This window comes from Notolepis coatsorum (genome assembly GCF_963971535.1).
Source record: "Notolepis coatsorum genome assembly, chromosome: 9".
Taxonomy (NCBI): Eukaryota; Metazoa; Chordata; class Actinopteri; order Aulopiformes; family Paralepididae; genus Notolepis; species Notolepis coatsorum.
In genome coordinates, this window is record NC_140173.1 from 108,875,567 (window position 1) to 108,896,597 (window position 21,031).

The 21,031-nt window shown below is 41.3% G+C and overlaps 1 protein-coding gene across 1 annotated transcript in view; it reads right to left on the reverse strand.

Annotated features, from left to right (window-relative positions):
* Positions 1-4,382: 4,382 nt before the first annotated feature.
* slc1a4 (solute carrier family 1 member 4) overlaps positions 4,383-21,031 on the reverse strand; it is a gene marked incomplete at both ends in the record, with an annotated part of 57,317 nt that continues 40,668 nt past the window's right edge. Inside the window, 4 exons of the mRNA XM_084321492.1 lie at positions 4,383-4,620; positions 5,559-5,693; positions 11,500-11,694; positions 20,713-20,946. Of these exons, the coding sequence (XP_084177618.1) occupies positions 4,383-4,620; positions 5,559-5,693; positions 11,500-11,694; positions 20,713-20,946 (802 nt within the window). The remainder of the gene's footprint in view (positions 4,621-5,558; positions 5,694-11,499; positions 11,695-20,712; positions 20,947-21,031) is intronic.

A 21,031-nucleotide genomic window follows, 5' to 3' on the forward strand; every position in this document is an offset into this window, starting at 1 on the left:
TTTTCTACCATTTCATTTAGAGAGCTGTCATGCTTGTGTGGTTCATGTAATCTGATAAGATTAATGAACTTTGATTCAGCCTTGTCGTTTAGGAGCCTCTTTTTAACTATGATTTCTTTTTTTGTTTTAGTAAGGGTTATTTGAGTATCAAAAAATATACAGTGATGGTCGGAGACAGGTAATTCAGTTATTGAGACATTTGTTATGCTTAGCCCAGTTGTTGTTATAACTAAGTCTAATGTATTTCCAAGCTTGTGAGTTGCATTTGTTATATGTTGTGTTAGGTCAAAGCTATCCAGTAGATTTTCTAGCTCTATAGTTTTGGAGTCTGTTTTCTTATTAAAATGGATGTTCAAGTCTCCATTTAGGATCAGGATATATGCGCAATTTCTTTTTTAAAGGGCACTTTTTTATGAGGCTCAAAAGGGCAGGTGCTCGAGCACCCCTTGGGCTCTATGTGTGCACGCAGGGGCGGACCTAGCCCATTTGGCGCCCTAGGCGAGATTCACCACTGCGCAATTTTTTTTCTTTTTTTGTATTTCTTTTTTCTTTTTTGCTTTTTTCTTCATAGTTCTCTAACGTTAGTCTTTCTTTCCTCAATGTTCAATTCTATAAACACTTGACCGATACCCATCAATGCACAGCGCTCTAGCATGTTCTGACTGTGAACACCTAAAGCTGAGGCTCAGACCGACCGACCGTTTTAGATTTTTGGCTCATTTTCCCTTATGTTAGAATTTTTTTAATGTAAAAATAATGGTTGCAGATATAGAGGTGGGCGCCAAAACTGCACAGAAAAATAAATAAATAAATACATTTTTTTTTTTTGCGCCCCCCTCTGGGTGGCGCTCTAGGCGACCGCCTATATCGCCTGTAGGAAGGTCCGCCCCTGTGTGCACGTGCCTGCTACCACAACATTTACATGTCCTACCTGCAATAGGACTTGTGGATCCAGGATAGGACTATACAGCCATCAAAGGACTCATCGTTAGAAGTGGACGTCATCATCGGACTTCGATGGACAACCACAAGCAAGAGTGTGTGTGTGTGTATTTATGTATGTACGTGTGTGTTTCCCTCTCTCATGAGTTGGCTATTTCCAAAAGTTGGTTCAATGAATCTTGTGAAATTGTCCTTTGTGTGTGTGCGCATGAACCCAGCTGTGTGTGTATGTGTGGGGGGGTCTGAGGGTGTGTCTGTGTACGAGTGAGTTGGTCTGTGTGTGTGTGTGTGTATTTGTGTATGTATGTATGTATGTATGTATGTATGTATGTATGTATGTATGTATGTATGTATGTGTTTCCCTCTCTTATGAGTTGGCTATTTCCAAATGTTGTATAAGATAAACAAGAATAACAGCCTTAGATGCATGAAAGACACATTGTGTAACATATTTAATGTTGAAAGACGGAGGATCAACAGCAGAAGGATATCTGTACAGTGAGTTGGCACAATCAAAATGAGCTATTCCCATTAAAACACAAGAAAGTAGACAGACATCACATCAAACAACAGGATTTCATACATTAATCTTTAAAAAAACGTATTAATAACATCAGATCTGTCATCAGATAAAATAGGAAGTCTGAGAGAAAATACAAATAATACAAAAGTGTTAAAGCAATTGCAATAAATGTACCACAATGTAATTGTACCAGATATATAAATTCTACAGTTATACAACTCAACTTCAGGTTAAAAGAGGAGATGAAATGCGTTATCTTATAAAAGGTACTCGTTGGATATTATCACATGATGGCACTAAATATGAAATATCCAAGCATACAACTTCCTGTTTCAACTATGTATCAACACACCTCTTTCGTTGCTAAAACATGCTACTGACAGTCAACATCTCAACGATGAATTAATTTGAACCCTTTCACTGCCACAGTTCAGTTCAGTTAAAAGGGTTAAACTTCTGTAGTGTGGTATTGAAAGGGTTAACCAATTTCCACACAGCCTCTGTAGGCCTGTAAATTCTTAGTCGAGAGGATTTTGCTGGCAAAAAAAAAACTGTGTTTCCCACATGCAATTGTGCAGAAGGACATCTTTTTTTAATCCACTTTTTCTATTTTTCTCCCATCCCCTGTCTTGAATGTTGCTTGCATGCGCCCCCCACTGGCCTGTTGTAGGGAGGATAGAAGCCCATCGCATGTCCCCTCCGATACATGTGTAGGCAGCCAGTCGCATCTTTTCACCTGCCATCGCGGACTCTCATTTGGCGAGGAGTAACGTGTAGGAGGCTCACACTGCCCCCGCCATTTTCCTGTTTCTGCTGTGCAGGCGCCAATTGAGTTAGTATGACGGCCGGCCCAAGCCGGAGGCAACGCCGACAGCCGGATTCAATACCGGTGTCTCATGCATTGGTGACGAGCGCAATGTCCGCTGCGCCACCCAGCCGCTCCTTCAGAAGGACATCTTCTGAATCTAGTGCTTACTGGACATTTGCTTATAGTTTTTCAGGACATAACTTGTTCAGCATGGAAAAAAGCATTAAAAAATTATTAATCAACTAACAAAGTTGTGGTCAACTAAAACTGATTAATCCACTAAAGGGGGCAGTCACAATCCTCTGGCATATTTGAGCCTACTTCCTTGCTCTACTCTACCTAACTTTATAAAGAGTTCAGGTTTTATGGGAAAACGTCCATCATTATCATCATCATCACCATTACCAACATTATCCAAATCAAACATCATTTAAGTTCACATCAAAGATCTAGATAAAATAAATATACAACATGACCACAACTGAGGCATGCTTAAACCTGTCTCAGAGGAAACCAGAAACGTCCACGTGTTTAAAAATAGAAATAATCATGTTTCAAAATAGTTCTGAGATGAACATAACCACACAAACATATACATTTAATATCATTTTGAATAATTCATAAAAAATTTGGCCTATCCTCAGCATTCAAACAAACTATACTACTTGTCACCACAGGGGGCAGTAAAGACTAATAATGTTAGTAAAAAAAAGTCCCTCATCCAGCAATAGGAGAAAGGCTGCTGAACTATGAGCACTTTGGCAGCATCTTTGTGTCCAGGGTGTGTTTTGCAAGTTGGTCTGTCAGCTAACACTACCCTCTCCACTGAATACATTATCACAGTCAGAGTTCTGTGGCAACACTGAAGTGAATAATGTATGATAAATCACTCCAAAATCAAAGGATGTATTCACAAAATCCTCGTACCACATAGGCTTACAGTATATAATCAACATGTATAATCAGCACTTCCTTTCTATTGGTCCACTTTTTAAGTTTGTAAACATGTAAATGACAGAACTTTGATTTTTGAGTGATCTGACTTAGCCGTTCCTAAACCTGGCCTCAATGGCGTACATGGCCACACACACACCAATAGTCGGGTAAATGGAGTGTGCACAGTAGCACTGTGTCGTGTTGTCAATGTCTCTGAACAAGCATGTTCACGTGGTCCAAGTCCCAACACAGTTCAACATAGTGGGTAAAACAGGGCATGTGACCTTGTCCTAAACATCGAGGTCAAATATGTCCCATTCTTGTCATTTGAGAGGTTAATGATTTACACGCAAATTCTTCCATTGACAGATGGCAAAAAGAGCGACATGGCCAGCTTGTAGACCATTCTCTGTGATATAACACACATATCATGAGATCTCAACAGCAATTTGACTCTAGGGACATACCATTACCCTTTTGGATTCGATGTGAATTAGAAAAACCTATTGTCGGACGTATCGGAAACCATAAAAGAAACTAGTGTCAGAGACCTACTATGAGTTCACTGCCTTTAAAACAGTCATCACTTGTTGGGTAAGCTGCAATGCTGGCTAATCATTTTCACCTACAAGTTGCTTATAAACCCATCCGTTACCCTAACCCTAACCTCAGTGGAGACCTCACATCCCACCCTAACCTAAAATATAAATGAAAAACATTTTCAAAAATATAGCATTTAGTGACCACCTTTTACACCCCTTTCAGGTGTAATGTTTTGGAATCTTTTTCCTAATAATACTGTCTACCACTCGATAGGCGGTTTCCACTTGACAACTAAACGCATTCTAAATGGACCCTAGTTTATTTCCTGTTGCAATGTTTGCTAATGTAACGACGACAGGAAATACACCTGGGTCCAACCTGTTCCGCCTAGTAACAGAATTCCAGTGAAACAGTCTACATCTCTCACTGGCCAGTAGCCATTGTGACATCATCATTAGACGGTTATGTTAAGACACAGCAGCCCGGGAGGAGACTGCATGCTATGGAACTTTGTTTCCTTTTTTCCCTCAAGTATGAAATGACCAATGAACAACTCAGGAGTTGACGAGCACCGAGTCTCCGGCAGCAGTCGGGAGGAAGGTAGAAAGACCAGGAGACGCCAGCATCAGTTCACAGCACAGACTCGATGGCCTCTGGAGTGGCCTCTTTGGATTGGTGTGTGACGAGGGGCGAGGTCTCCTCCTCGGCGTGCGTGTTGGCCACCGCCTCCACCCGGACCTCCGCCAGCTCCTCCACCCCCCCCTGCTGCTGCAGCTGCTTTTTCTTTATCTCCTGCTGGTTAATGTGATGGAGGATCCCAGCGCCCAGAGCATCACCCTCCACGTTCACCACTGTGGTGGTGCGGTCCCTGTACATGTGTAGAAACACACACACACACACACACGCACACGCACACGCACACGCACACACACACACACACACACACACACACACACACACACACACACACATATTATTTCTGAGTATACTTTTAGCAATGATGAATCAGTTTTCATTATTGGTTAAATATAGAATATAAAGATAGAATTGGTTAAAATATCCAATCATATCATGTCTGGGACCACAACCAGTGTCTAACTGCGCAGGGTACATCTACATCTATTTCTGTACAGCTGTCATATAAGGCACAAGGTATTTTCTGCAACTGTCTAGTCTTACTAAGTTAATTGTGTGCGTGTGTGTAAGTTGGTCTGTGTGTGTGTGTGTGTGTGTGTGTGTGTGTGTGTGTGTGTGTGTGTGTGTGTGTATGTATGTGTGTGTGTGTGTGTGTGTGTGTGTGTGTGTGTAATGTATATGTATGTATGTGTTTCCCTCTCTCATGAGTTGGCTATTTCCAAAAGTGGAGCATTGGTTCAATGAATCTTGTGAAATTGTCCTTTGTGTGTTTGCGCATGAACCCAGCTGTGTGTGTATGTATGTGTGTGTATATGTGTGGGTGTCTGGGGGGGGGGGGGTGTCTAAGGGTGTGTCTGTGTATGAGTGAGTTGGTCTGTGTGTGTGTGTGTCTGTGTGTGTGTGTGTGTGTGTGTGTGTATTTGTCTATTTGTGTATTTACTGTATGTACGTGTGTGTTTCCCTCTCTCATGAGTTGGCTATTTCCAAAAGTGGAGCATTGGTTCAATGAATCATGTGTTGGCACATGAACCCTGTGTGTGTGTGTGTGTGTGTGTGTGTGTGTGTGTGTGTGTGTGTGTGTGTGTGTGTGTGTGTGTGTGTGTGTGTGTGTGTGTGTGTGTGTGTGTGTTTACTCTTTCATGCAGGTTGCATGTTCTATGCTCTACTCACACGATCCAGTCCACAGCCAACATGAGAGACAGGTCGTTGGTGGGCAGGCCGATGGCCTCCAGGATGATAGCGATGGTGATGATGCCCCCGGCTGGGATGCCCGCTGCACCCACACTGGAGGCTGTGGCCGTCACGCTGTCCAGGGTAGAGACACACAGCACACAGTTCATAGACTTGTTCAAATGTAGCCATGGTAGCTAGTACAAGTTTTTTTTTTTTTTTATCCACTTTTTCTCCCATTTTCTATATTTTCTCCCATCCCAATTTCGTATCATCCAATTCAACCCTCCCCTGTCACGAACGCTGTTTCTTGCCTCCCACAAGCCGGCTGCAATGTGGACTAAGTCATACATAGCACAAGTCCCCTCCGGTACTTGAGGTAACAGCAGTCGCATCTTTTCACCTGCGGAGCTCGATCGCTCAGTGGCGAGGAGTAACGCGTGGGAGGCTCACGCTGCCCCCGACACTTCCTGATTCTACTGCGCAGGCGCACCAACCGACCTGTAGGAGTCGCTGTCCACAACGCCCGATCCCCACCCATCAGTTTCCCACCCCCTAATACGGCCAATGTGTATTAGTATGAACGACCAGCTAAACTGAAAGCAATGTGGAGCGCTGGGCTCGAACAGGCGAGCCCAGCGTCTCCAGCATTCGTGGCGAGCGCCTTGCCCACTACGCCACGTAGCCGCCCGGGAGCTAGTACAAGTTAAAGGAACACGCCAACAGTATGGGAAATGCACTTACCGTCTTCTCTAGAGTCAGACAAGAAGATAGATACCAATTTCCTCTCTGTGCATTCAGTAGAAAGCTATCTGGTCACAGGATAGCCTAGCTTAGCACGAATTGTCGGGCTATCTATTTCCCATAATGTTGACATGTTCCTTTAAACAGTTTGCATGGCTCAGGCAAACAGATGTGTATAATTGTGTGTGTTGAAGCTGCTTTAGAGACTTACTTAGATGACTTGGTGCAGGTTTATTAGTGGTGATGAATCAACCAAACGGGTGGCCTACCGCTTGTATTAAAATGGATGTTTGTCTCTGTCTGAAGAATAGCTACACAGCTCAACTATCATAGTGATAATAAATTCTAATTGAAGGGAGTTTCTCAGTGTTCTCACATTTTAACGTTTGTCATGATCGTCTATTACCTCGGCACCTCAGTGTGACTGGATGTCCGTACCTTTTGTACAGGTACTTTTTGTACTGTATCAACAAAAGGGCTGGGAAGCGGTGTATGATGTAATAGCATGTTACAGGCAGTGTTGTAATGTAGTACTCGAGTCCTGGACTGATTTTCAGGACTCGTGATTCGACTTGGACTTGAGCACTGATGACACCGACTCGGACTGGGACTCGAGCATTGACTGCATTATAAAAGAAGGAAGGGTCATTATGTCACTATGTAGCACGTGAATGCACATTGGTGCCAAGCAATCTCCTCATTTATGAATCATCAGCAATTTGTTGCTGATGTATATTTCCTCAGATAACTGGTATATCTTTTGTATTATTTACATCTTCCAAATAGAACTGGCACTAAGCAGAGCATAGAACGCTGGTTTTCTGACGTGATGACCCTTCCTTCTTATAGTTTCCTTGTTGCAATGCTTTCTAATGCACTAGCAAATACACCTGGGTCCAAACGTTACATAGCAACAGCATTCCAGTGAAACTGTCTATACTGTAATAGAATATAATGTCTGATCTGACTGCAGTGTTCCTCATCAGTCATAGTGACCATGTGACCTAATGAGTGATTTCACAAAATAACTCTTATTCGTACAGTATATGTTCTACACTCCGGTAGAAAGGTAGGCAAAATCTGGGTTTTCCAGTCACTGCATTTTATGCATACTAGTTATGATTGACTTTTTATTTTATTTTATTGTTGTTTATAAGACACCAAAAATACTCTTGCAGTGTTTCATTATTACATTACACGTTGCATTGCATTTCATTACCTAAACACAGATTACCTAAATACAGATTACAGATTGCCTTCTCTCCCAAGCTTGACAAATTAAATCTGCTACAAAAAGTGTTCCCTTCCTGAAACACAATTCATATTCATCCTGCTCAAGAAAATCAACATTTTACTAAAAAGTACTTGTCCTCGTTGACAGGACAGTGAAACAAAATATGAACCTAATTTTCAATTTCACCTACAGCTCACAAACCAAACAATGTCTGTCGTCCTCTGCGGGTGGCATTAAAACGGCAGGTCTCTAGGACTAGTGGTAATGTCCCCGACCAAATATGTGCACATAAGGATCTTTTCTTTTTTATTATTATACTTAACATAGGTTTCTGCACTGTAACTATTCATTATGAGTCAGTAGGTTCATACTTTTCAGTAAGTTATACTGTATCTGTCTACATCCTCTCCTGTGGCAGCCCAGAAATCTAGGACTGTCCTCGACTGTTTTAGTGAAAGTAAAAGCCACTGTGGTTTTCACAAGGGTAGCGCCTAGCAACTTTCACGTTTTATGGTATATGGTTCCATCCCTTTTCAATCATCAACAGCAGTGTGAAAGGTAGGCTGAGATGTACCAAAACATACACTTTATACACGTATGCACACAACATTTGTTCGCGACAGGGACAATCTCTGGTGAGGGCGAGAAGTTTTTAAGAGTAACTCATTGCTGTCAAAGCAAAGTATCTAACTAAGGGAGAGACATTTTCAAATTTAAAAGAATATGCTTTTAAATCTTAATGTTTTTGAATGTAATTGTTTTTAACTAGGAATAGTTTTAACCAATGTTAATATATGTGTTATATTTTTTTGTATTTGTATTTATTGGTTTAAAATACAGAGACAGTGCATATTAAGGAACATTTGACTGTAAATATGCCAATTTAGCCAGGTTGGCTAATTTTTAACTGTAGTCTCTGCTGCAGGTGACATGAACACTACAATAATTAAGACATAGTACAATAATTAAAACACAGTAGGAATCAGTATAGGTTACAATACACTAAAATACATACAAATAAATACATTAACCCTTTAATCGCCAAAAACGCCGTAGGACGTCTTTCCCCGCCATGCTCATTCTGCCAAAGACGCCGTACCACGTCTTTGATATCAATATTTAAAAAATCTGTGATCGAAATCATATTTCTCCCCCGGAGACCTGAGATCTCCTGTTGATCCCCTCTCAACTCTCTCAACGGTTCAAGAGCGCCATCTGGTGGCCGATCGGCGGATCGCCCAAACAGGAAGTGATGCGCCGGAAGTGGTGCTCGCTCATATTTCGTCCGGGCACTCGCTATCGTTAGCGGGACTCCATCTTGATACACTGGACATCGATCGGTTGCAAATAACTCGATAAACAACATGATTTGGACATATATACTATTATACAACCTGGAAATGGATCGCATATTTCTACAACCCATAATAGGAAAATTTCTGTTCTACGCTCATCGCCCAACGCTATGAGGAAGCTACGGTAAGATTCAACGTTATTTTCTAACGTGTTCGATACTAACTGCTCTAATGATCATATCACCCACACTAGATGAATCATATAACGTTGGCCACGGAATTATAAACGACCCCCCCCCCATCCGGTCAACATCAGATGATCAGTAGTAACTTCTAGAAGCACGTCCATTTGAAATTTTTTATCTCGCGCAGATTGCTATCAAACTGTATTTGATCATCAATATAATGCATTTGGGGCTATAAATCACGTTCTGGAGAAAGCTGCAGAAAACGATAAAAACATACTTATACTTTAGACCGTATTTTAGTATGAATATGTGAATGAAAAAGTATAACGTTGCTACACCCTGAACAAGAGATATAGGACGTTGAATGGGCCATAGTAATGTCAATTTAGCAATACAATTTAAAAAGTTATAGCCCTGCAAAGAAGGGGAACTTCTCCATATTAAATAGGGCTGGCGGAGGATGGTAAATTATGAATTTAAGCATGGCGATCAAAGGGTTAAAATACATTACAATACATCACAACCCCTCGGTTAAAATGGTCGCACACTTGACCATCTCTCAACCATGATTTTAAGTTAGTTTTAAATTAAATGTAACTTTGATACTCCCTGAGCCGTGTTGGCAGACTGTTCCAGGTGTGGGCTGCTCTCACGGAAAAGGCTGCCTGACTAAAAGCAGACCTCATGTTTGGGACTACACAGTCCCCTCTGACTACAGACCTGGTATATCTGTCAGCAGATGCTTTCTGTTTTATGAAAGTACAGAGGGGGGGGGGGGGGGGGGGGGGCCAAGCCATGTAGGATTTTATAGGTAAGGCAGGCATCTTTGAATTTGACGAGATTGTCCCAGCTCAGTAGGTTCTGGTTTGCCATGCTATGACAGCTTTTGTTATTTTGTTATTATTTTGTTGTTGTTTTTCTGCCTATTGTAATCTCAGCATTGTCAAAAATGAGGGTCCACCCCCAATGAAAGCTAAATAAAGGTTAAATGAAAACGTCTCCAGAAGGCTCAGCTGTGCTGGAATTAAGAGAAAGATACAGTCTCGTTTTCAGATTGGCAACCATGTGTTTTGAAGTTATACATTTGGAATAGGTATCACACTCACAAGGGTCATGAAAACAGTTAATACTTAGAGAACCATGTGTATTTGTGATTCACAAGGTTTTTGCCTGACAGGAACGTACTACAAAGGTATGATTTTGCGTGTGAATGTCAGACACCTTTCAATGGTTTCAAAGTGACAACAATAATATTCTAAAAGGACCCAACAATTACATTCAAAAACATTAAGATTTAAAAGCCTGGAAAGTGTCCTTGGCATCACTGGTACCCCCTTGTCCTGATTCACATCCTACCTTACCAACAGGTGGCAGTATGTTTCCCTCGGGGGGTCCAGCTCGCCTGATTACTTTTACCAACGGATTTCCAGTTCCGTGTTCGCGTTCTGCGATCTGATTGGCCACTGACGTTTCTGGGCGTGTGACATGTGCGCCCATTTCCGCCTCGAACAGCCTGCAAACTACCTAACGCCTAGTTTATCACTGGTAAGCCACAACATCGATTATCTATCTAGAATATAAATATGTTTTTATCGTTTTCTGCAGTAATTCCTAGAATGTGAGTTATAGGCATAAACGCATATATAGATTATCAACTGCCGTTTGTTGCCGATACACGCTATATTAAAAATTTCAACTGTACATGATCTTAGGACTCATCATGCGCGGATGAACGGGGGGGGGTCGTTTATAATTCCGTGATTGTCAGTAAATGCTTTATGTAGTAGGGGTGATATATTGATCAGAGCAGTTTGCATTAATAATAATAAACATTCACGCTGAAAGTAACGTTACTGTCCTCTTACCGACCGTTCGCCGATGAGACTGGAGGAAAAAGATCCCACTTATTTGACGGCGATCTACTAGATCCATTTCCGGTTTGTATAATAATAATAAACGCCCAAATCATATCGATTATTGAGTTATGGCAGCGATCCATATACACGGATGTGTGTCTAGAGTCCCGCAACAATATGTGAGTGCTGGACGCATTTCCCAGATGCACAGAGATCACCAGAGATCCATTTCAGGTTGTAACTCGCCCGATCATCCACCAGGCAGCAGTATTGAAGCGTTGCAGAGTTGTGCAGGCTCCCACTGTATCAGCCGAGGCTGGGTGAGGGAATTATGAATACCAAGGCGAAAAAATTAAATATGATATCAATAACGTCGTACGCCGTGGTTTGGCAGAATTAGCATGACCTTGAAACACGTTGTACGATGTTATTGGCGCCCAATGTGTTAAAATCCAATTTATTATTATTAGTATTATTATTATTAAAAGCATATTCTTTTACATTTCCTGTTGCAATGTTAGCTAATGCAATAGTTGACAGGGTCCAAACCGTTGGGTCCAAACCGTTCCCTAGCAACTGAATTCCATGGTTGTGTCCAGACATTCCCTCCCCCTAGTCACTCACAGTATGGTGAAGATCTGTCCGGCGTTGAGAGTGTGGTTGTTGAGCTGGGCGATGAAGACGGCGGCGACACACTGGAAGATGGCCGCCCCATCCATGTTGACGGTGGCCCCGATGGGCAGGATGAAGCGGCTGATGCGCTTGTCCACCCCGTTGTTCTCCTCAATGCACTTCATCATGGAGGGAAGAGTCGCCGAGCTGAGGAGGAGGAGGATGGGGGATAGAGAGAGAGAATATAATAGCTAAGTGATGCGGCAAAGAGTTAAAACCGAGATGCTCAAAGTATAGGGCTCAGGAGCCAAATTATTAGATATTCCTTTTGGTCTATTTTGATGGAATTATTGATTATTCTTTTTTTTTGATATTTAAAGTTTTTTATTTTTCTCAAACAAGACAATACATACACGACAAAACAAGACAAGAAATGATAATAATAACAATAACAACAAGGGGCGAGGGGGGGGGGGGGGGGTTGCAGAGCGTTACAAAGGTTCAGTAGACAAACTTATTCCAGATAGTGATCTAATAAAGTTCAGGGGACCTTGAAGGCCATCGGGCCTATCACTCTCTTGAAGAGACAGAGCAGCCTGTTCCATCGATAGCAAGTCCATGAAGTCCTTGCGCCAGTTCTCCATACTGAAGCAGTTCGGTTTGCGTTCTTTCCAGTTCATTAAAATAATCCGTTTGCATGCTAGAAAAGCCAGTGCTACAGTATTATTTACAATCTTTGCTTGAGCAGTGTCCATTTTTACACCCAATATACACATTATAGGGCAAGGATTAATGTCAATTTGGAGAGTAACTGACAGGTCCTCAGCAATGTCCAACCAAAATGTCCTAACAAGCGGGCAGTGCCACAGCAAGTGCATGAGCGTACCCTCTACTCCACACCCATGCCAGCACAATTTGGGTAGGGTGTGATTCATTTTATTCAATGTACAGGGTGTTATATAGGCCCTGTGTAGTATCTTTAATTGTATAATTTTATATCTAACACATTTTGATATTTTTGTACTATTCCTAAGTGCTGCTTCCCATTGTGTTTCAGATATGGATATACCCATGTCTCGCTCCCATTGGACTTTAGTTTGGGTATTGGTATCAGGGGTGGTTGAACATGATAGTTTATACATTGCAGAAACAATGCCTTTCCTGCCTGTAATTCCCCTTAATGTCTCTTCCATGACTCCGTTTGTTCCTATAGCTATGCCTTTAGACAACAATGATTTAATAACTGATTGTATTTGTAAATAAGATAAAAATTCTGTGTCTTTCAGCCCAAACTGTGTTTTAAGTTCATTAAAAGGTATCATATTTCCCCTTTCGATCACTTGGCCCACCTGTGTTATATTATGTTGTTGCCATACATTATTTTTAAGGATTTTACCTCCTGCAGAGAGCAAAGGGTTTTTCCATAATGGACATGATGGTAAGGAATATCCACTAAAGGTCAGGCGTTTATGTAAGATTTTTACTATTTCACATGAAAATTCTAAAAGCGGATTGTCCAGTCTGGGAGTGATTTTTGGGTTATACCACAACATTGAAAGAGATAGATCTTTGTTATGTTCTTCTATAATTTGTTCTTCAAGCCATTCCCAGCTGCCAATCTGTCTCACACTATTGTAAGCCCACTGCAAGGGGTATCTTGAGTTATATGCTATGTAATACTGGTAGATATCTGGTAGTCCTATTCCTCCACTATTTCTTGGTTTTATAAGTTTTTTATGGCTGATTCTAGGTTTTCTGTTGTTCCATAGGAAGCCAGAAAATAATTTGTTTATTTCTTTGAACCAACTAGGAGGGAACTTTAAAGGTATAGAGGACATCAAAAAAGCTAGCCTTGGTAACAAATTCATTTTTACAATATCAGATCTGCCCCAAAGGGATAAAGGCAAGACTGTCCATCTTTTGATGTCCTCCTTTATATTCTTTAAAAGGTCAGATGTATTTAACTCAACCATTTTTTCAATGGGAGATCGGATTTTAATTCCCAGGTATTTAATTCCTTTTGGCTTCCAATTGAAAGGAGCAGAACCCAGATGTGATTGAAAAGTTAGGTTGTTAAGTGGAATAGCTTCACTTTTACTATAATTCACTTTATAGCCCGAACATTTACCAAATGTATCTATAAGCTTTAGCACTTGAGAGATGGAATGGCTAGGATTTGTTAGTGTTAATAATATGTCATCAGCAAACAGGCTGGCCTTATACTCACAACTACCAATACGAATACCACTGATTTCTTTATGAGCACGTATAGCACAGGCAAGTGGTTCGAGGGAAAGAATAAAAATGTGCGATTATTCTCATTACAAGATATACACACATCAAGCTTTAAAAGGTTAATTCCCACTTGTTTAATTTCCATATAGTATCTGTTGAACTGCATTTCTTTGGTTTACAGCTCACCACCTAATACTTGTCGGCCATTGCCCTGGGTTTAAATATTTGCGTGCAATACATCAGAAGTTCATTAACTCCAGGCCTTCATCTCAACCCTCATAGCTAACATTTCTTCCCCCTCCACCCAGGAGTTTAATCTCCCTACCGACTGTTTCAACAGTGTTTCCAGTTGCTAGGCAACAACACTGTTGTTCCATTGGAACATCTGGTTCGTCCACAGCATTCAAACTGAAAAGCGGCAGATGGCAAGTGCTAAATTTTAAGTATACTAAATAGCTTCAGGACCTTGCTGTGCAGGGTTAAGTTGCTCTCTAAGGCTACGTTTAGACGGAGAGAGTCTGAACAGAAACCGCAAAAGTCGTCTTACGGTTTCACTTTTAATTTTGCGTTTAGACTATCGTTTTGGGATGGAATTCTCCGTGCAGACGAGGCTGTAACGACTCCAGACGACTGAGCCCCGCTGTCACACGATTGGCGCATATGTCACATGACGTGCTGTGAAGACCCGCCCTACTCTGCCTCTGATTCGCAGACTGTGGGTGGGGAATGTGATTGGACCAAAGCAGAGTCACTCACAGACAGTGGGTCCAGTCACGCCGCGGGACAGATTCTTGTGTATTTAAAAGTACTGCCAATGTAGCCTTCAGGTGATCGCCATGGATAGAATCAGACATGCTTTGTTTACGCTTCTAGGCTACTGACGCATGCCTGTGATGTAAGCAGTACACGCGACGAGAGCCTTGACAACCCTTTCGTCATCGTTTTATGCGGTTTGACAGTTTAGATGAGAGCACAAAGGTTTATCGTTTCTAGGAATTCCACCCTGGAAGGTAGTCTCACTTTTTTGCAGTTTCACCCCGTAAAAACGCCGTTTCCGTATAAACGAAAGGCACATCCGAAAAAATATTTTTGCGGATTCAGCGTTTCCGTCTAAACGGGGCCTAAGAGGTACTTACTAACCAAAATCAAATAACTTTAGCAACCTCTTTTTCATCCATTCTCTCTCCTATCATACCGGATGCTTCCCAAGACACGGATGTGTCCACGTTGTATTGTTTTGTAAAATGTCAATATTGTATTGCTATTTTCTAACATTGAAATGGTCTACAGTGGCCCCTGTAAATGTCCAAACCCAACCCCCCCTTTGTATGTCTCCGTAATGGTATGATTCTGGCCTGGTAGGTTAAGCCACCATTCAACGCAGTTTATATATCTATCCCACCGTGTCTGTGTAAAATCTTATACACGTTCTTTCTGAATGGACGTGAGATGCATATAACATTGTTTAGAAACCTTTTTGCGAACTTTAGAAGGTGTTTTTTGTCCATTTTCGTCCGTAACGTTACTCTGTCGATGTCATTTGTTGTCGCCCGACGGCCGTATCCTCGCAACAAAGAGAGCTGCTATTGGTCGAGCGCAAAATACGTGACCGAACTCGCACCAATTACGTCAAATCAAACTCTGTAGTGATTGATTGATTGATTGAAAATTGTATTAACAGATTGCAGAATGGGTACAATACAGTACAGCTCAATACACACAATTGTTAAGGGGATGCAGACCAGAGAAAGACTTCCGTCTTGTTTACATCAGGGTCCCCCATTTTCAATTCATCATAACATAATATGACATACATGACATACAGATAGACAGTACTGCTACATCTATACATTTATGACATACCAGATTTACAAATACAGTACTGTTTTTGATACAGGAAGAGTCTAAAAAAGAGAGTATATACATTTGACGAAGACACTGTACATTGGAGGAGGTTGGTAGGTAGGAGGTTGGTAGGTGGGGTGGAGGGGGGGGTTGAGTAGGTGGGGTGGGGGGGAAACTGTACATAGGAGGTGGTGGGGTGGGGGTGGGGCAGTGGAGGTTTCTCTATGACAACACGTGAAACACAAATTCACTCATAATTCATAATTATTATTAATTTACATATACCTATATATATATAAAAAAAAAAAACTATATATATATATATATATTTTTTTTTAAATTATTATTATTATTATTTTTTTATTATAAATGTTTTCCTCTGTAAAAGAAATGCCAGTGAATAATTTTTTCTTCAAAAATGGCCAAAATTGACAGCTCTGAGCAGGCCTGCACTGCAGTATTGCCTGCAGTAATTATTCGTGAAGAAAACTTCACAGGTGTGACCCATTGTTAAATAAATAATAAATAACAGCGAATCAAAATAGGCTATTAACTTCATCTAAGCACGGTCTGTGCAGTTAAACTCTTGCCATTGAATGGAGGATTGATTGATTGACAGCCCTTGACATCCAATACACGGAGGTTGAATATGATTGGCAGCCTTGCAAATCCAATCAGAGATTGCTGCATTGCAAAGTCAAAATGGGTCCAGCTGCATGTGTGGAGGATAGGTTTAGCTCAGGCCAATCTCAAGTTTCTCAAGTTTCTTTATTAGTTGTCATACAGAAGTACAGAATACTTTTATACAAAATGTAACATAAATAAGCATTTTGTATGAAAGTATTCTGTACTTCTGTATGACAACTAATAAAGAAACTTGAGAAACTTGAGATTGGCCCGAGCTAAACCTATCCTCCACACATGCAGCTGGACCACACATGCAGCTGGACCCATTTTGACTATGTGAAAATTGAGACTATGAGAAAGTTGTTGTTTAGTAGTTAGTAAGCTGTACAGCTATAACAAGTCAAGTCAGGCTAAATTAAACTTTGCGCCAACATTAGGACCGAAGTATAAACCAGCAACTGAGCAACATGAAGAAGTGGATTTATGCATCTGGATCAGAAAAAACGTTGTGGATGAAAAAGTAAGTAGGCTACAGTGCTTGTATGCTAACAGTAGCTAGCCAGCTTAGCCTACATCACAATGATAATCACCAAGCTAACTTACTGTACACACTGTAGGGCTGGGCAATTAATCGAAACAGAATCGCGATATCGATTCATAGACCTATGCAATCTCATTTCTAAGTTATGACTATTTTCTTTTATTAATTTTTTTTTTTTTTTTTAACTTTTTAAATTATTTTATCTGGGTTGAACATGATTTGTGGAACTCCCTCTGGTGTTGTGGTCGTGGTATTCACTTTGGGAAGTATTTCGACATGCACATGGGTATCTTGGTGGTGTAGTGTATCTTGTAGACCAGGCCCATTGCAAGTTGCTGTGTCTACTCTAAGCCATCCTAGGTTGTCAAAGTGGACAGGGGTGAGGTGGGTTTTAGGAGTAAGGTCAAGCAGTAGTCTGACCAGTTTGTTTTGTGATGTTTGTAATCTTGTTTTTAGTGCCTTTGAGGTGCTTTGGTACCATGAGGTGCAAGCAGTCGTAGTACCCTTGAATGAGTGCTCCTGTTAGAGTCTTCAAGGTATTCTTGTTTACCAGAGAGGAGATCCGGTACAGGAATCTAGTTCGTTGGTTGACTTAGTTTTATTACATTGGATCCCATTTTGTCACAGGAAAGATTTGCCTCTATAGGATGGAACCCAGGTAGGTAATTTCATCTTTCCTTTTAAGATAAGATAAGATAAGATATTCCTTTATTGATCCCCTTGGGGGAAATTCAGGCATCATAGCAGCATGGGGGAAGGGGGGGGGGTACAGGTAGTGAAAACAACACAAGCAGTGTAAACAAAATAGGTCAATATAATTTACTATCTAACTAACTGAAATATACATTATTCATTATTCACAGTATCACAGTATCCACATAAGGTGCAGTATGCATAAGGTAGTGTTATTGTCCTACTTGGGTTCCTATTAGTTCTAGGTCGATGTCTGGCAGCAGTCGCTGCCCACTGTTGTGGAGCCTGATGGCCACTGGTATGAAGGACTGTCCGAGGCGGTTAGTTGAGTGTCGGGGGGGTATGAGTCTGTGGCTTCCTTGTCACCTTCACCTAATATGTTTTGATCTGGTCAGGTGCGCTGTCACCTAAAATGTTTTGATCTGATCAGGTGCGCTGTCACCTAATATGTTTTGATCTGGTCAGGTGCGCTGTCACCTAATATGATTTCATCTGGTCAGGTGCGCTGTCACCTAATATGATTTCATCTGGTCAGGTGCGCTGTCACCTAATATGTTTTCATCTGGTCAGGTCCGCTGTCACCTAATGTTAATATGTTTTCATCTGTGTCCACTGACCACTGACACACAGTGGGGGATGTTTTAAAAATATTATTTAATATATAATATAATATAATAATTTGTGCTTCACCTACAAATTTGGTCAGCAGCCTCCACTGGGGTGGGGGTGGGGGTGGGGTTGGGTAGGCGGGGTGGGTAACTGTACATTGGATTACCGACAAAACCTTACTTAGTCCAAGAAGAGGGTCTCGTGTATTATTGGGTTTAATAGGACATTTATTGTACATTGGAGGGGGTTGCGTTAGGACATTTACAGGGGCCAGTTTCGAATTGCAGTCTCTCGTAGGTGCTCTTTGAGAGTGGTTTTGAAAGTGGGTAGTGATTCACATTCCTTTACAGCTGTGGGTAGGGCGTTCCACATTGATGTGGCATAATTGCTAAACGTGTTTAGTCCCTTGTTTGAGCCGAATCTGGGTTTAACATGATTTGTGGAGCTCCCTCTGGTGTTGTGGTCGTGGTATTCTCTGACCTTTGGGAAGTATTTTGACATGTACGTACATGGGTACCTTAGTCATGTAGTGTATCTTGTAGACCAGGCCCATTGCAAGTTGCTGTACTCTGTCGTCTACTCTAAGCCATCCTAGGTTGTCAAAGTGGGCAGGGGTGAGGTGGGTTCTAGGAGTAAGGTCAAGCAGTAGTCTGACCAGTTTGTTTTGAGATGTTTGTAATTTTGTTTTTAGCGCCTTTGAGGTGCTTTGGTACCATGAGGTGCAAGCATAGTCGTAGTACCCTTGAACCAGAGTCTTCAGGGTATTCTTGTTTACCAGAGAGGAGATCCGGTACAAGAATCAAGTTCGTTGGTTGACTTTTTTTTATTACATTGGATGCCATTTTGTCACAGGAGAGATTTGCCTCTAGGATGGAACCTAGGTATGTAATTTCATCTTTCCTTGTGACAATAATGTCACCCACTGTAACTGAGAAGCCGTCGGTCTTGCTGAGTTTGTTATTTGAACCGAAGAGAATGGACTCTGTTTTACCCAGGTGTAATGATAGTTTGTTATCAGCGAGCCAGATGCAGATTTTGCCTAGTTCCGAGCTGAGGGTTTTTTCAACCTGTAACTTGTTCTTGTCAGAGACCAGCAGGGCTGAGTCGTCCGCGAACAGTAACAAGTTGCAGTCACAAGCTGATGACATTCCATAAATAAATTCCGTACATTTATTTGCATAAATTAGGAACAGTAGCGGTCCTAGTATGACCCAGTATCCGTTCGCGAGGAAAGATCTAGTCCCGACTTAAAAATTCTGATTGCGCAAAACGGGCTAGTTTGTCAATGGAGAACTTTTTCTTCCTAAATCTACACCAATATATCTTTCACCCAGAGTGAAAATTGTGTAGTCCGCCGAGGTGGGAACGAGAATCGTTTTCTAGACACTTCTCAGCCTTCACCATACGGCATATAGGACCGTTAAGTTGTATTATCAGAAATGCTACAAGAGAGTTGATAAAGAGCCTCACTGGATTCATCTAACAGCAGCTGTAGATGGAGGCTAGGTAAAATGAGATGCAACTCATTAGGTTACAGTTGCATTTTGAGAAATATTGGGCAAGTCAGAAATTTACACAACATACAGCAAGTTTCAGAATGGTTGGATTGCACTACACTTAGCACTGTGTAGAGAGAAGGTCTGGCAGAAAGTTCTTAGGATTTAGGCTGGGGGGGGGGGGGGGGTTATTGGGTAGTTTTAATTTCTTCAACCAATAACAATCCTCTGGGGCGGGCTTAATCCTTTCACTACCACACTACCAAAGGGGTAACCCTTTCACTGCGACAATACAGAAGGTTAACCCTTTCACTACCACACTACTAATGTCTAATGAACTAATGTTGCAGCGATGCAGTTGTTTAACTTGGTTACTTGTCAAACATTACATTGGTTACTCTGCTCACTCCTTGTATTCACTAGGAATATTCTTGTTACACAGATCCCCTAAATTTTATATGACAATTTATCGATAAGTCTTGACAGACACGACCATTCCACCAGACATGCTTCTGCACGAGGTTTTACACTTCCAAAAGTGAGGTCAAATGCAATGAAGCAAACTGTCATGTTCCGTGGTATGCAGGAATGAAACTCTCTTCCCAGACATGTAACGCAGGAGAATAGCAAATATAGTACCAAACATTTACATTCCCTAATATATGTACGTAAATGAAAATGTATGTGTCTGAGGAGATAGATAGGGATATATGTAAATGAAAATGTATGTGTCTGATATGGATATATTATTAGAAGATTGTATAATTGGTTGATATGAACATAGATAATGTATGAAAAAGCTAAATTAGATTATTATGCTGTATTGTATAATGAATTGATTATGAGTAGGTATTGTTGTATTGTATTATGAATTGATTCGGAGTATGTATTGTTGTATTGTATTATGAATTTGATTAGGAGTATGTATTGTTGTTTTAATTGTCTGTATGCCATGTGAATGTTTGTGAGAGTATAAAGTCTGTAACTGCATTTTACGTGTTATGGACCCCAGGAAGAATAGGGGATAGAAATAGGGGAAGAAATGGGGATCCAAATAAACTTAAACTTAAACCCTTTCACTGCGACAATACAGAATGTTAACCCTTTCACTACCACACTACCAAAGGGGTAACCCTTTCACTGTGACAATACAGAAGGTTAAAGTCAGGTACTGTCTACCTGGAGCAGGTGGCGAAGGCGGTGGTGAAAGGCGTGATGAGGCCCGACAGAAAGCTGAAGGGGTTCTTCCGGGTGAAACCAAAGTAGATGAGGGGTAGAACTATTCCTCCGTGGATGATGTGACCCAGGATAGAGGCGAAGATGTACTTCCCCAGGCTGGTGACTAGGAGAACCACATCCTCCATCTCCACGATTTTACTTCCCACCAGGAACATGATGCCGATGGGGACGTACCTGGCAGACAAAAGAGGACGGGACTTGTGACGTGGAGACATGAAGACAGGGACCAAACCTGGAGTGAAAAGGTCAGTGACAAATA